Raw genomic sequence first — 12,338 nt, forward strand, 5'->3', positions numbered from 1 at the left:
CGCCAGTGTACAGCCCTTTGGGGTCTCCACTTTCGGCATCCATCCTTGAACAGCCGACTCTGGCATTGACGTCGGTGGCACAGATAAAAGTAATTTCTCCTCTTCCTCAAGTCGACCGCCATCCGGTGTGGGCTCAGTATATATAGCCAACTGAGGAGAATGTTGTTTTTCCACTTTCCTCTCATGGTGGGGCTTCTGAAAGTCACCTTTTATTGGGTGAAACTGAAGAGTCTGGGCTATTATAGCCTATTTCAGAGACTTCTCCACCTCTTATAGAGAATAATTGGCTATCTGCACTCGGTGAGGCTAGTGGGCTAGATTCTTCCCCAGGCTCTGGGTTACTTTCTCCTCCTAGTCGTGCTACTGAGGTGAGTTCCTCTTTTGCAGATATGTAGAAAAGAGTACCTACAATATTGGAATTATCTCTGCCTACGGTAGATAAGTCCACCGATGCTCTTATTGATGTCATTTATCAAGGACAGACAGGGGTGGAGCCTGTTTTACCATATAGAGAGGCCCTGAACGACATACCGTTGGGCACTTGGGCCAAGCCTGATATGGGGGTCTTTGTGGATCGGGGTATATCTTGCAGCCACTTGTCTGCTCTGGGAGATCCAGCTAGTCTTCAAAAGCAATCTACCCCTCATAGTTTGGTAGTTTAGGCTGCTTCAGCCTCACAAAATATCGATTCTCTACCTAAGGGTCCATTGGATGGAGATTCTAGGAAACAATCGTGTGGCAAACCTATTTTTTCCTCGATGAGTTCTTCTTTAAGATCCATTAACATGTCTTGTGGTGGTGTTTTTTTTTCTCATGCTTTGTGGGATTACTTTCAGACTATGTTAAAAAACCAAAGTTTAGAGAACTAGGACTATAGGATTTTTCAGACTATGTTGCCAGTGCTTCTGGATGACCTCCAGTCTAATATTGAACAGCTGATTCGGGATGAACAGCAGGCAGCTAAGCTGATTATCAGATGTGGCATGGCTACTACTGATTCAGTAGGACGGGCCATGGCTTCCTTTGTGGCACATCTTCATTGGTACCTGGTTGCATACCTCAGGTTTTTCAGAAGCTTTCCAGGCTGCTTAGGTCGATATGCCCTTTGATGGCACCCATCTTTTTGGTGCCCAGGCCGACTCTGCTTTACGGCGTTTCCATGATGGCAAGGTGAAAGAAGGTCTTATACAAGACAAAATGAAACAGCGAACCCAAGCTCCAATCGCAACCTCGCTCTTTGTCCCCATGTCCTTAACAAATATTTTTTACTGCGTGCACAAACTCTGCACTTGCTGTTCCAAAGGTGCCACCAAAAGGTCAGGTAAGTCCAAGAAAAACGTGCAGTGCAATGCCAGATACAATATCCAATATATGTATATCAGTCCCATTTTTTTAAAACCCCATCAAAATGTGCTTTGCTCAGACTATTTTTGGGTGCTTACAATGTGCTTTGAGGGATTTATACAGGTCCCTGATGATCACATTCCAACATTTTGGTGATAGAGTTCGGATTAACTCTGAGGACTTTAATGCCATCTCAATTTGAGAGAGAAAAGAAAGAGTTAATAAGAAAAGGAACCTTTCTTCTTCATTTCTCATCTACTCTGATGACGTTCATGTCTTCTGAACGAAACATGTCGGCTGTCCTGTGTTATCATCAAGAAAAATAAAGACTATTTTAGAATACATAGGATTATTGGACAGATATATATTGGACATTGAATCTGGCGGTGTACTCCACATGTTTTTCTTGAAACAGTCTTTGTTTCTCTTTTTCTAAATTTATACAAGTTTGATTTTTTCCCCTATACTAGGGTTGTATGGGGGATATTCATCTTTTGGTTTTTTTCACGGCTGGTCATGTTATGGTAGTGCTGTGGTGTGGTATAAGTTCTGTCTGTTGGTGACACCTGATGTGTTTCTGCTGTTAGCAGATATTATTGTTTCAATACTGTCTTTGACAGGTTATGTGGTACACAGTTACCTATTGCATAGCTTTCCCTTTACTTTTTACCTCTGATGATGGCTTCATGTTCAAGAGGTTATTTGCTTGCGATGTTTCCTCCGGTTAGGAAGTTTACCTATGCCTCATGCTTTTTTGGAAGCAGTCCGGCATGCTGGTATGCATTATTTGTGATTTTCAATCTCTCTTATAGTGACATGCTTATGCCTATGGGAGACCTTTTAGACAGAGGAGAGTATGCTTATTCTTTACACCTACTCTGTATTTCCACTTAAGTGCAGTTATTGGGTCTGATTTAACCAAGATTTCCACTAGGACATTCTTGTTTGATCGGTCCTTCAATTGACTGCAGTTCTTTTCGCTAGTTTTGGCAGGGTGCACTTTGCTTTGTATTCAGGGGTGTGCACAGATTGCTTTTGCATTGTGATTTTTGCAAAGGTTAATCTGCCCTATACGTTGGTTATGCCAACTTTACCACGTTGTGTGTTGATGGTCTGTGCATGGAGTTTTGTCCCTTGATAGATATTTCTTTCTTGGAGGCGTTACATATGGCAAGTTCATGGCTCTATTTTGTATTTTGAATGAGTATATTAATATCGCTTACCTTCTTTTATGGAGGTTTATGGACTACTTTTGTTCTTAGGACATGGTATTCCGCGATCACGGCTTGTAATCTTACCTGGAATGCAGTGTCGGAAATTTTTGACCCTAGGGGTTAGCTTTTACAGCCATGTCGAGCATTTTCTGGGAGGATATCTGTTTTACGGTCCGGTTTGGTTCAATATTCCTTGCAGTCCAATATTCGAATTGGATATCTCTTTTTGAGATTTCAGTGTGTTGGGTTGTACTTAATTTTGACTAATTGGCAAGTGTGGTCGTAAGTGTTTGCTTGTTGGCAAGGGTTAATCTCACTGTGTTTTCTTTTAGTATGATGATAGTAGCAGCCTCTCAGGATACTTATGAGCAGTTGAGCTTATCTTAATGCTAAGTCAGCCAGGGTATATGGCATACATAGAGGGCTAATGTATCTGTGTTCTGCATGTTTAGATAAAGCTTTGTTGTGTTGTATTTTTGAAAATCTTACTATGAGTTGCTGTTGCTTCTCTCTTCACTATACTTTTATCTATGACTGAATGTGTGTGTATGTATATATATGTATGTATATATATATATATATATATATATATGGGCATTGTTTGTTTTTTATATATGGCTTATTCATATCTGCATATATGCATATAATTGCCATCTTTTAGTCTCTATGGGTTCTATGTGTTATGGGACCCTTGTAGTGGTCATTTTGTATGTTTTCACCAAGGTTAGAGTTTTGATTTGCATCTGTTTTTGTTTGTGGATTAGTCTATCCAACTTTACAAAGAATGTGTTTATCCATCTAAGCTCTAATGTGTTTTTGAATACTTCCTTACTGGTGTAGGGAACTGTAGTTTACAGGGTATTGGTAATTGCCTCTGGCCCTTCTAGTCCTTAGGCTAATTTCACCCTTTGAGTCATATACTACTGTCCTACTGTTGACTGTTGTCTCCTGACACAGTGTTATTCAGCTGCCCTCTGGCATGTTTTTTCTGTGCCTGTAGTGTTGTTTTTATCTATATTTCCCTTGGTATTTGTTACGGTTTTTATAAGGAGCTCATGCGCTTTTCTTCTAATTCCTACGTACGTCTGGTTTATTATTAATTTTGACCAGCTGGTTCTCTGAGAACTTTTGTAGGATTAGTTTGCGGACCCTCCTCCGGGTTAGTATAGCTATGGTATTTAATTCAAAAGTTAAGGAATCTGCAGCTAGATGTCTTGATCAGATGGACAAGTTACTTGCCTTCGGTAATGCATTATCTGGTAGAGACATAGTCTAGCTGCAGATTCCTTAACATCCTAGCCATCCTATCCATTCTGTGAACGATTTGCAGTGTAAGAGGTATTTCCTTTTATAACTGTGGTTCATACACCGGTGGTCAGTGTTTCAAGTAGCTATGTGCTTTACCGAACCATTTGATCTTTTCTTATGGACCTTGTCTGCTTGTAAGAGTTTGACCCTTTTTCAGTACTGGTTTTATACACCATTGATCGCTCATCAACAAACCATTTGATCTTACCTTGTAGGTCCTGACTTGGTATTGCCATACCATTCAGTTCTATTTTCTAGTTATTTATTAAAAAATACATTGATCTTTTTTGGCACACTGTTTCCACAGCCAGTTTCTATAGTGGCTTTGTGTTGAGGCACGGAAGGTTCAACAGAAGAAACTGACGTCTACGCACCGGAGGGTACTTGTATGACTTCAATGACGTCACATCCGGAGTCAACGTCATCGCTGAGTCATACAACGCTGTCCCCTGGCGCACAGAGGTACTGCTGAAAAATTTCCGCATCCAGTCTGGCACCTGGGGAGAATTCAAAAGTTAAGGAATCTGCGGCTAGACTATGTCTTTACTAGATAATGTGTTACCGAAGGTGAGTAACTTGTTCTTTAAGAATAGAATCTGGTTGTACCTTTTGTCTCTTTGACTGACCTACCTGGCAAAAGAGTTATGTGGAGATCTGTGGATACTTGAATGTTAAAATTTAAATTTCCGATTGTATCATGGACATACTAATAACAAAGTTACAAAGAGAAATAAATCTAGACTACTAACATAAATGTTTGTCCTTTTTTAATACCTTATAAAATTCCAAATTTATGTTTGAAAAAATCATAGTAAATATTGTAGAGTTGAGTTTCACACAGATTTTGTTTATTCTTGGTGCTAAGTACTTAGACAACTATTTATTTGTGTGGACTTTATGTTTTTGTTTCTGATTCAGATACAGCATTTGCAAAGAACAAAATCGATGGCAACTGGTATAATTTTGATGACAGCAGTGTATCAAAGACTTCTGAAGATCAAATTGTGGTGAGTCCTGCTTTAATGCGAAAGGAGGATACCAGGAGCTACAAGAAACCCAAATTATCTAATCTTCGAGGCCAAAAATTAGGCCACTATTTGAAGCCCATGATTCACACAGCATTTCAGTATGATATTTTTTGTGGATTTGCTTAGCGTAGGACTGCCCCCGTGAAGGTATCCTGGTGCTGAGCAAAAGCTGTATAGGCTCAGCCATAGCCAGGGCGAGGTGAAGAGCATGGCCTTCCGTTTCTTGCGGAATTCAGTAAAGCTTTGTATGTGTGCATGTGGAGTTTAAAGAGTGCTGGTTTATACTGGATTGGAAGCTGGTGGAGCGGTTTGAGGTGCATGGTGATTTATGGGTGGTTGAGGGAGAGCTTGGCCATTGAGTTTTGTATGGACTGGAATCTTCTGGTCATTTTGAGCATTGATTCTGGCAAGGAGGGTTTTGCCCTAGTCCAGCTTTGCTGGTGATGAGTGTTTGGGTGACTGTTCTGCGAGTGTTGGTGGGCAGCTCTTCGAAGATCTTTTTGAGCATCTTGAGTGCGTGGAAGCAGGAAATGGGGACTGCTTTCACTTCTGCTCGTGGTGACTTGTTTTTTTTTAATACTTTTCCAAGGTTGTTTGAATAGGTCCTTGAAGGGCTGTGGGTCTGAGTTAAGCAACCACCAGGTGGAGCGAGGCGTTTCTGCAGAAGATTGCTACTTCCTTCTTGTTGGTGTTGAGCTTGGGCTAGTTGGTTTTTATCCATCTGGCAACTTAGGTCATGTAGGCAAAGAAATTGGTCAGTGTTTTATGTCTTGTCAGTGAGGGAGAGTAAGCACTGCGTGTCTTCAGTGTAGGATATAGTGTTGATTGTGTGAGCTTTGTTGAATGCTGGTGAGTGGGAACATGTAGGTATTGAACAGTGTGAGGCTGAGTGGGAATCCACAGATGAGGTTGACTGCATCCGAGGTGAAGAGCGCCAGGCTGACCTAATGCGGGCAGCATGTCAGGAAGGAGCAAATCCAGAAAAGTGTTCATCCTTGGATGCTGGCTTCATGCAGTTGTTGGATAAGTAGTGGGTGGGATACTGTGCCAAAGGCTACAGAAAAGTCCAGTAGGATGATGACTGCAGTGTCGCTTCTGTCTTTGACCATCCAGATGTCATTCGTAGCAGCAATGAGAATGTGCTGTGATGGGGCCGAGTCAAAATTGAGTGGTATTGAGGAGGTGGTTGTCATTGAAGTGGGTTACTAGGCATTTGTTTATCATCTTTTCCATGGCCTTTGCCGAGTATGATCGGAGGGAGAAATGCCGGTATTTGGCTGACCATTTGGATATGCTGAGGCTTTCTTTTTTGGGGCGGGGGACTGTGGTATGCTTCCAGGAGGTGAGAGCTGCGCTATTCGGTCCAGTTCTTTGGTGAAGTCATGGTAAGGGCAGGGGTTCGAGGGTGCTTCGAAGTGTATGGACTGCATAATTGTTGTGGTTTGAGTGGTGATGGTAGACCAGGTGGTTAGGTCATCCTCTGGGTGTTGCTCAAGAATAGGGACAGATACGTGCAGAGGTCCTGAGAGAGATTTACACAGATTGAGCTAGCTGCTTGAGAATTTAACCCCCACATGCATCATTGTTTCATTTTGCACTTCCTAATTTGCGATTTTTAGGGAATCGCAAATTAGGAAATGCAAAATGGGATGCATGTACATTTTTGCAAAATATTTGAGAATCTGTAAAAATCGCAATTTTTACCGATTCTCAAATATTATGCGAATTCCAAAGTGCGAATTCGCACTTCCCATTGTTTCCTATGGGCCAAAAGGCCCATAGGGATCAATGGGAAGGCTTTAACAAATTGCGATTTTCATTTTGAAAATCGCAATTTGTTACTGCATTTCATGGGTGCAGGGGGGGGGCCAAAGGACCCCCCCCTGCACCCCTGAAATGTATTTTTCGCATCATGTTACACACACACATGTCCTAAGGACATGTGTGTCCGTAACATGACTGCTTAAAAAAAGCATTTTTAAGCATTTTTACACCTTTTTCCAAATTTACCGAGTGGTTCAACCACTCGGTAAATTTAACCCCCTAATTGCGAATTCGCAATGTGAAAAATATTCATGCATTGCTTTTAAGAAATCGCATATTTGCGATTTCTTAAAAGCAAATGCAATTTTAGAAATCGCAAAAATGATGCAAATTCTAAAATTGAATGATGCATTCCAAAAAGCTATTTTGGAATCGCAAACGGACGATTTTAAGGAATCGCACCGTTTGCGATTCCAAAATACTTTGATGCATGTGGGGGTAAGTCTTTTACTATGGCGAAGATTTCCTTAGTGCTGTTAGTGCTGCTTTTGATGCAATTGGTGAGCAATGGAGCGTTTGTTGGCTCTGATATGCTGACGGTAGTATCTGAGAACCGATTGATAGGTGCTCCTGTTGTCATCCTTCCGGCTTCAACGTCATCTCTTTTGGTGGAGATGCAACAGGTGCTGGTTTGAACCAAGGAAATGGCTTCTGTAACCGAGCCCTCTGCTCCATATCCAGTGTTTTAAGCCCCTGGATAAATCTGTTTGTGGCTTTTACTCCGGCTATCCCAACCCTTTACCACTCCATGAGACAAAGCATAGCCGTTGATAAAGGAAGAGTTCCCTTACATAACTATGCACCGTGATTAATTTTTTTTCAGGGTTTGGGACTTTTTTGGCTTGCTTCAAACCCCATTCACATGCCCATTATAGTTTACAATGACTATTGTGAGAGATTTAAAGCAGACAATTTCCTTCCTCCTAACAGCATGGATAGCGTTGACTATTTGGCTCCGGAGGGAGTTCCAGTGGCCTGGATGCCTCCCCTGAGATGAAATTGAAGTTTCCTTTGGGCCTCCCACTGAGGAAGTTTCCTTGTTTCAATAGTTGCTTCTTCCTGCAGATTCATCACCTATAAAATATCCCCAGGCGTCCAACATGAATCTGAATTTTCATAGCTCTCCTGGGCAAGCAGGGAGCACTAGGTTCAACTCTGCACCATAGCCATGATTGGGACATCACTGAAGCCACATTGCGCAGACACAGGTACACTGGCATCAGTTCTTTTTTTTTGGGGGGACTTTGATGTGAATCCAAAGCGTTCTCCCTCACCTTCACTATTAAGCGGTTTTTCAAAGATAGTTTCTCAGCATAATTAACATTCAAGTGCAGTGCATTGGATGTCAGGGCCCATTCCGGCCCCTCAACCATCTTTGCTTTTTCCGGTGTCACCTAAGACTTATCCAGAGTTCCTTGTGCTGCGAGCCGATCCAGCATTCTTTACACACTTCATGATGGAGAAGTTTAGGCATATAGTGTTTCCACAGGATTGATTTTGTGCGTCATGAGACCTTTTGGGGCTCTGTTCGGATTTTGACATTGGGTGCTCCCGCAAAGCCATTCCTCCCCTCTGTTCCTCATAAAACATACCTGATGCCACCTGGAAGCTTCCCGGCACTGAGGTCTTGGCAGGTTGACCTCCCCTTGATGCTTTCTCCAGCCCTGCGGATGCCAGCACCTGTGGCAGTGATACAGGTGTCCTCTATTAAGTGTGGAGCCAAAACTAAGATGCACTTACAAAGAACCAGGGGGGAATCCGAGAGTCTTGTTCAGGAGGCAATATTCAAGGAACCAGTGGGACAAATTACGCCAGTCTTACTGGCAAATGTTGAATAACTTTTTTGGCTCAGACACTGACCCACTTAAAATGCTTGATCCAGTAGAGCATGATACTGATGACAATATAGAGGAAACCCATCTGCTTCCAAACTTCTCATCTGACAGGGCAGGTTACTTAGCCTTTCAACAGGCTAACAGATTGATACCACCCCATAAGTAGAGATAGACAGCCCCTCAGGTCCAGGCCCTCCTTAGGTGGCTTCATTCAATGCATTGCTCAGAAACGCCGCCAGTGTCCTTGATTTTTCCCTCCCCCTTGATAGAACCCAAATCCAACTAGAGAACTAGAGCCCTCAGCCAGCACCTCTGAACGTGTATAGCCATTCAATGAGGTGTTTTTTTGACCCAGTGACATCTGCCTCATAGAATCCTACATCTACCTAGCATGGAATCAGTTGATCACCAGGTGGTACAGGTAATCACCAGCAGATCCAACTTGTATCTATCCCCCCTTCTCCCAAAAACCTTGTAGTGTGCAAGCCTCCTGTGCAGAGGAAAAAATGGATTCCTTCCTGTAGGCCCATTTGGACAGAGCCGAAGGTCATCTAAAAGTCCCCCACTCTACTCTCTTAATGCATCTTGTTTGATGAGGAGGTATACACACTCCTTTTTTTGTCTGGTGCAGGTGGTGGTACCAGATTTACCCAACCACTTGGCAGAGGTGGTTCAGGAGAAGAAGGATACCTCCAGACAGATAATTAGAGCTGACCTGGGTACAGCTGATTTTATAGCCATAACTGGCTTCCTGTACCCTACTTGTTCATGTGTATGCTGGCATATTTGGTGCTTTTACATGCAGTGGTTCTAGCACAGGGGAAATCTGACAGATACCATTTGATCTCCTTGGACACTGGCAGAGCCGGTCTAGTGGTTGGTGGAGGGCCACCAGTCTCAGCGGGTGCCTGTCTTATCGCCCCCCCTTCCAACTTTGTGCCCCCACCTCTCTGTACCCTGTGCCCCCACCCCTCCCTGCCCAGTTGCAGATCAGAGGCCTCTGGAGAAGCAGATTCTACCCATCAGCCTGCTCAAACTTAAAGGAATTTGGCTGGCCTTCCTCCCATCCCTTTGTGGTCAACCCATCTTGTTCTTGTCAGATAACATGACTGCAATGTGGTATGTCAACAAACAGGGAAATGTGGGTCTCGCCTCCGTTGTTGAGAAGGGCTGAGGCTCTGGACCTGGGCACACTAGAATGGCATTCGATTAGTAGCCAACCATCTGGCCAGGTCTCTGAACACCAGACCCGAAAGGCTAAACAAGCGTCTTCTTGCCAGCAAAGAGTGACAACTCTGTCCGGAAGTGGCACTGTACAAATTTACACTTTGGGGTACTAATCAGATAACATCTGTGCTATCAGCAATGCTCATTGCACATAGTCTGCGTCTTCCAGTATCTGCTGTAAGAGCCTTGGTAACGTGTTTATATTAAAATTGGTCCCTCTGGTAGGTTCAAGACATAACTGAAAGTTCCCCAGAAGTGTGCCCTTATGAATCTGAACAGGACCGGCCGTGCTGATTAAGAGCCCAAACCCTCCTTTGTTCTTTGCTTATGAATCTGAAGGCGAACCTAAAAGCGAGAAGATGTACATCTCTGAACACCAAAATGCTCAAAGTAGAGGGTGCAAACTTGTTCCTGGTCTCAAAGCAGTTCCTGCAACAGGTTCTTGTCGTGGTCCAGGACCTCCAGTAAGCACAGGAAGGCCAAATGGGATTCGTCTCAGTGCCTCCACTCTCAGCTTAAGAAGTTGCAAGAATATCAGGGTGCCTCTCAGTCTTGCTTCTGGCCCCCCATTAAGGAGTTGATTCTTCAGTGGATCAGGATGAACCCCGCCCAGAATGCTGGGGCATTGTCACAACAGATTTAAGCCTTTTAAGAGGCCATGTTGCATCTCTTCTGCATTGTTCCAACTCCCTTTATAGCACCTCTGGGCCCCAAGTACCCACAAAGGCCTCAAATTTGGTTACTGCTGGTGGGTGTGCACTATGCGCTGTTTGTGCCTCTTGAACCCATCTGAGGTTCTGCTCCAACATTGGAGCCAACTTCCAATCTGGCACCTAAATCCACGCCGGTCCCTATGACAGCGCGAAAGAAGACCCTGCCCCAATAGACCTATCTGTCTCCTAGCCGAATTAATCTTGTTCAGTCCAACTTAGTGCCATAACTCTGAGCCTCACATTTCTGTTCTGACTCTGATCACCAGCCTATGGAGATCATATGAATCCTTTTCCGTCCTACTACGATGATGACAATCTGAACATGGACTTGCAGGAGGCAGTGGGTTGACACTTCCCAGACAATGGATTGTGCTTTCCCCCTAAGCCATTAACATAGGAGAGCTTCCTTTGTTGCGTTGATGAAATGGGCAGCAGAGGTATTACTCATGCAGCTGTAATCTCGAAGTAAAAACCAAAGTGTTAACAGAAGTCTTGCAATCTGAGCAGACTTCCTCTGAGCCTTTACTACCATTCAATGAAGCCCTGAATAACACCCTAATTGGCACCTGTTTCAAGCCTTCTTCCTGTCCACTGGTGAACAGGCCAGTTGGCAGACTCCACAGAATGACCCTGACGTCTTAGCACAGCATCCTACGCCAGAAAGGCTGGTGCTTCAGACTTCTACTAGAAGGGTGAAGCCAGATTTATTCCTTTTAACATCCCGAGACAGAGCTGAAAATAAATAAAGCATTCAAGAAAACAATGCTTTTCTCAGCCACCCTAGACTTCCAGTCGCTCAGTTTTCTGAATTCCCTTGAATTATGGGAAATGACTGGCGAGGTCTTCCTTGCAGTCCCTCAGGAGTTTCAAGCCAACTTGGCTCAAACCATCCAGGATGGTCCGATATAATTATTTCAGGACGGCATACGTCCAACTGTTTGGGCAGCACAGTTACAACTAGAGTGGTCTTGTGTGTCACTCTAGGATAATATCAACTGGCTTCTCTGATGACGCGCAGGTTTCTTACATGATCATGCTATTCAATGGATATCGCCTTTTTGGCAAGAAGGCCAGTTCAGCATTGGAACGCTTCAAAGAAATGTGGCCCACAGTGTGTTCGATGGGTCTCTCCATAATGGCAATAATGCACCCTCAGCAGTTTCCCTGTTTGAGGCTACAACAGAGGTTTGGCTTACTTGTAATATCAAGCCCCATTTCCTCGACACCAGGCATCCCAGCCCTTTTGAGGTCAGTGGCGGGGATCACACAGACCATATTCAAGCTACTCCGTGGCAGCAGCCTTAGTCCTCTGCCATCAGCCTCCAAGCCAATTTGGTTTTCCTCTTAGTGGCTCAAGGCCGCCCCATAGGAGGCAGGATCAGACTTTTTCTCCAGTGGTGGCTAAATGTATCATCCAATAGGTGGTTCCTTCAGATAGATTTACAAGGCCCAGTGTTGTACAGTGCTTAGCTCTTCCCTGGGGCTAGCACTCTAGACTTCTGCGAGTGTTCCCTGTTCTGGAGTTCTCCTTCGCCCTGTTGGCAGTTGGAGCTCTGGTCAGATGAGGGATGGTCCTACCTGTTCTTGTGCTGCAATAAACCTGTTTCCTGGAGCATCTACTTGTGGCATCTTATTTCTGTTTACATCATTTGGCGACTTGGACTGGTGATGTGTCTGGCCACAGCTTTCTTGATCGATTTTGCAGTCTATTTGAAGAATCACAGAACGGTAGTCTCCAGCTCCCTCGCGAACCCCGTGTGGTTTACTGCATAGAACAACTCTTCATGGCAGAGGTGATCGCTATCTCGGAAGGATTTTTCTGAAGATTTCTTCTTCCGACATCCC

At 43.9% G+C, this 12,338-nt stretch overlaps 1 protein-coding gene across 1 annotated transcript in view; it reads left to right on the forward strand.

Moving 5' to 3' along the window:
* USP4 (ubiquitin specific peptidase 4) overlaps positions 1-12,338 on the forward strand; it is an 824,148-nt gene that overhangs the window by 796,952 nt on the left and 14,858 nt on the right. Inside the window, exon 21 of the mRNA XM_086938769.1 lies at positions 4,785-4,873. Coding sequence (XP_086794895.1) covers positions 4,785-4,873 — 89 coding nt within the window. The remainder of the gene's footprint in view (positions 1-4,784; positions 4,874-12,338) is intronic.

Source organism: Lissotriton vulgaris, chromosome 9 (assembly GCF_964263255.1).
Source record: "Lissotriton vulgaris chromosome 9, aLisVul1.2, whole genome shotgun sequence".
Taxonomy (NCBI): Eukaryota; Metazoa; Chordata; class Amphibia; order Caudata; family Salamandridae; genus Lissotriton; species Lissotriton vulgaris.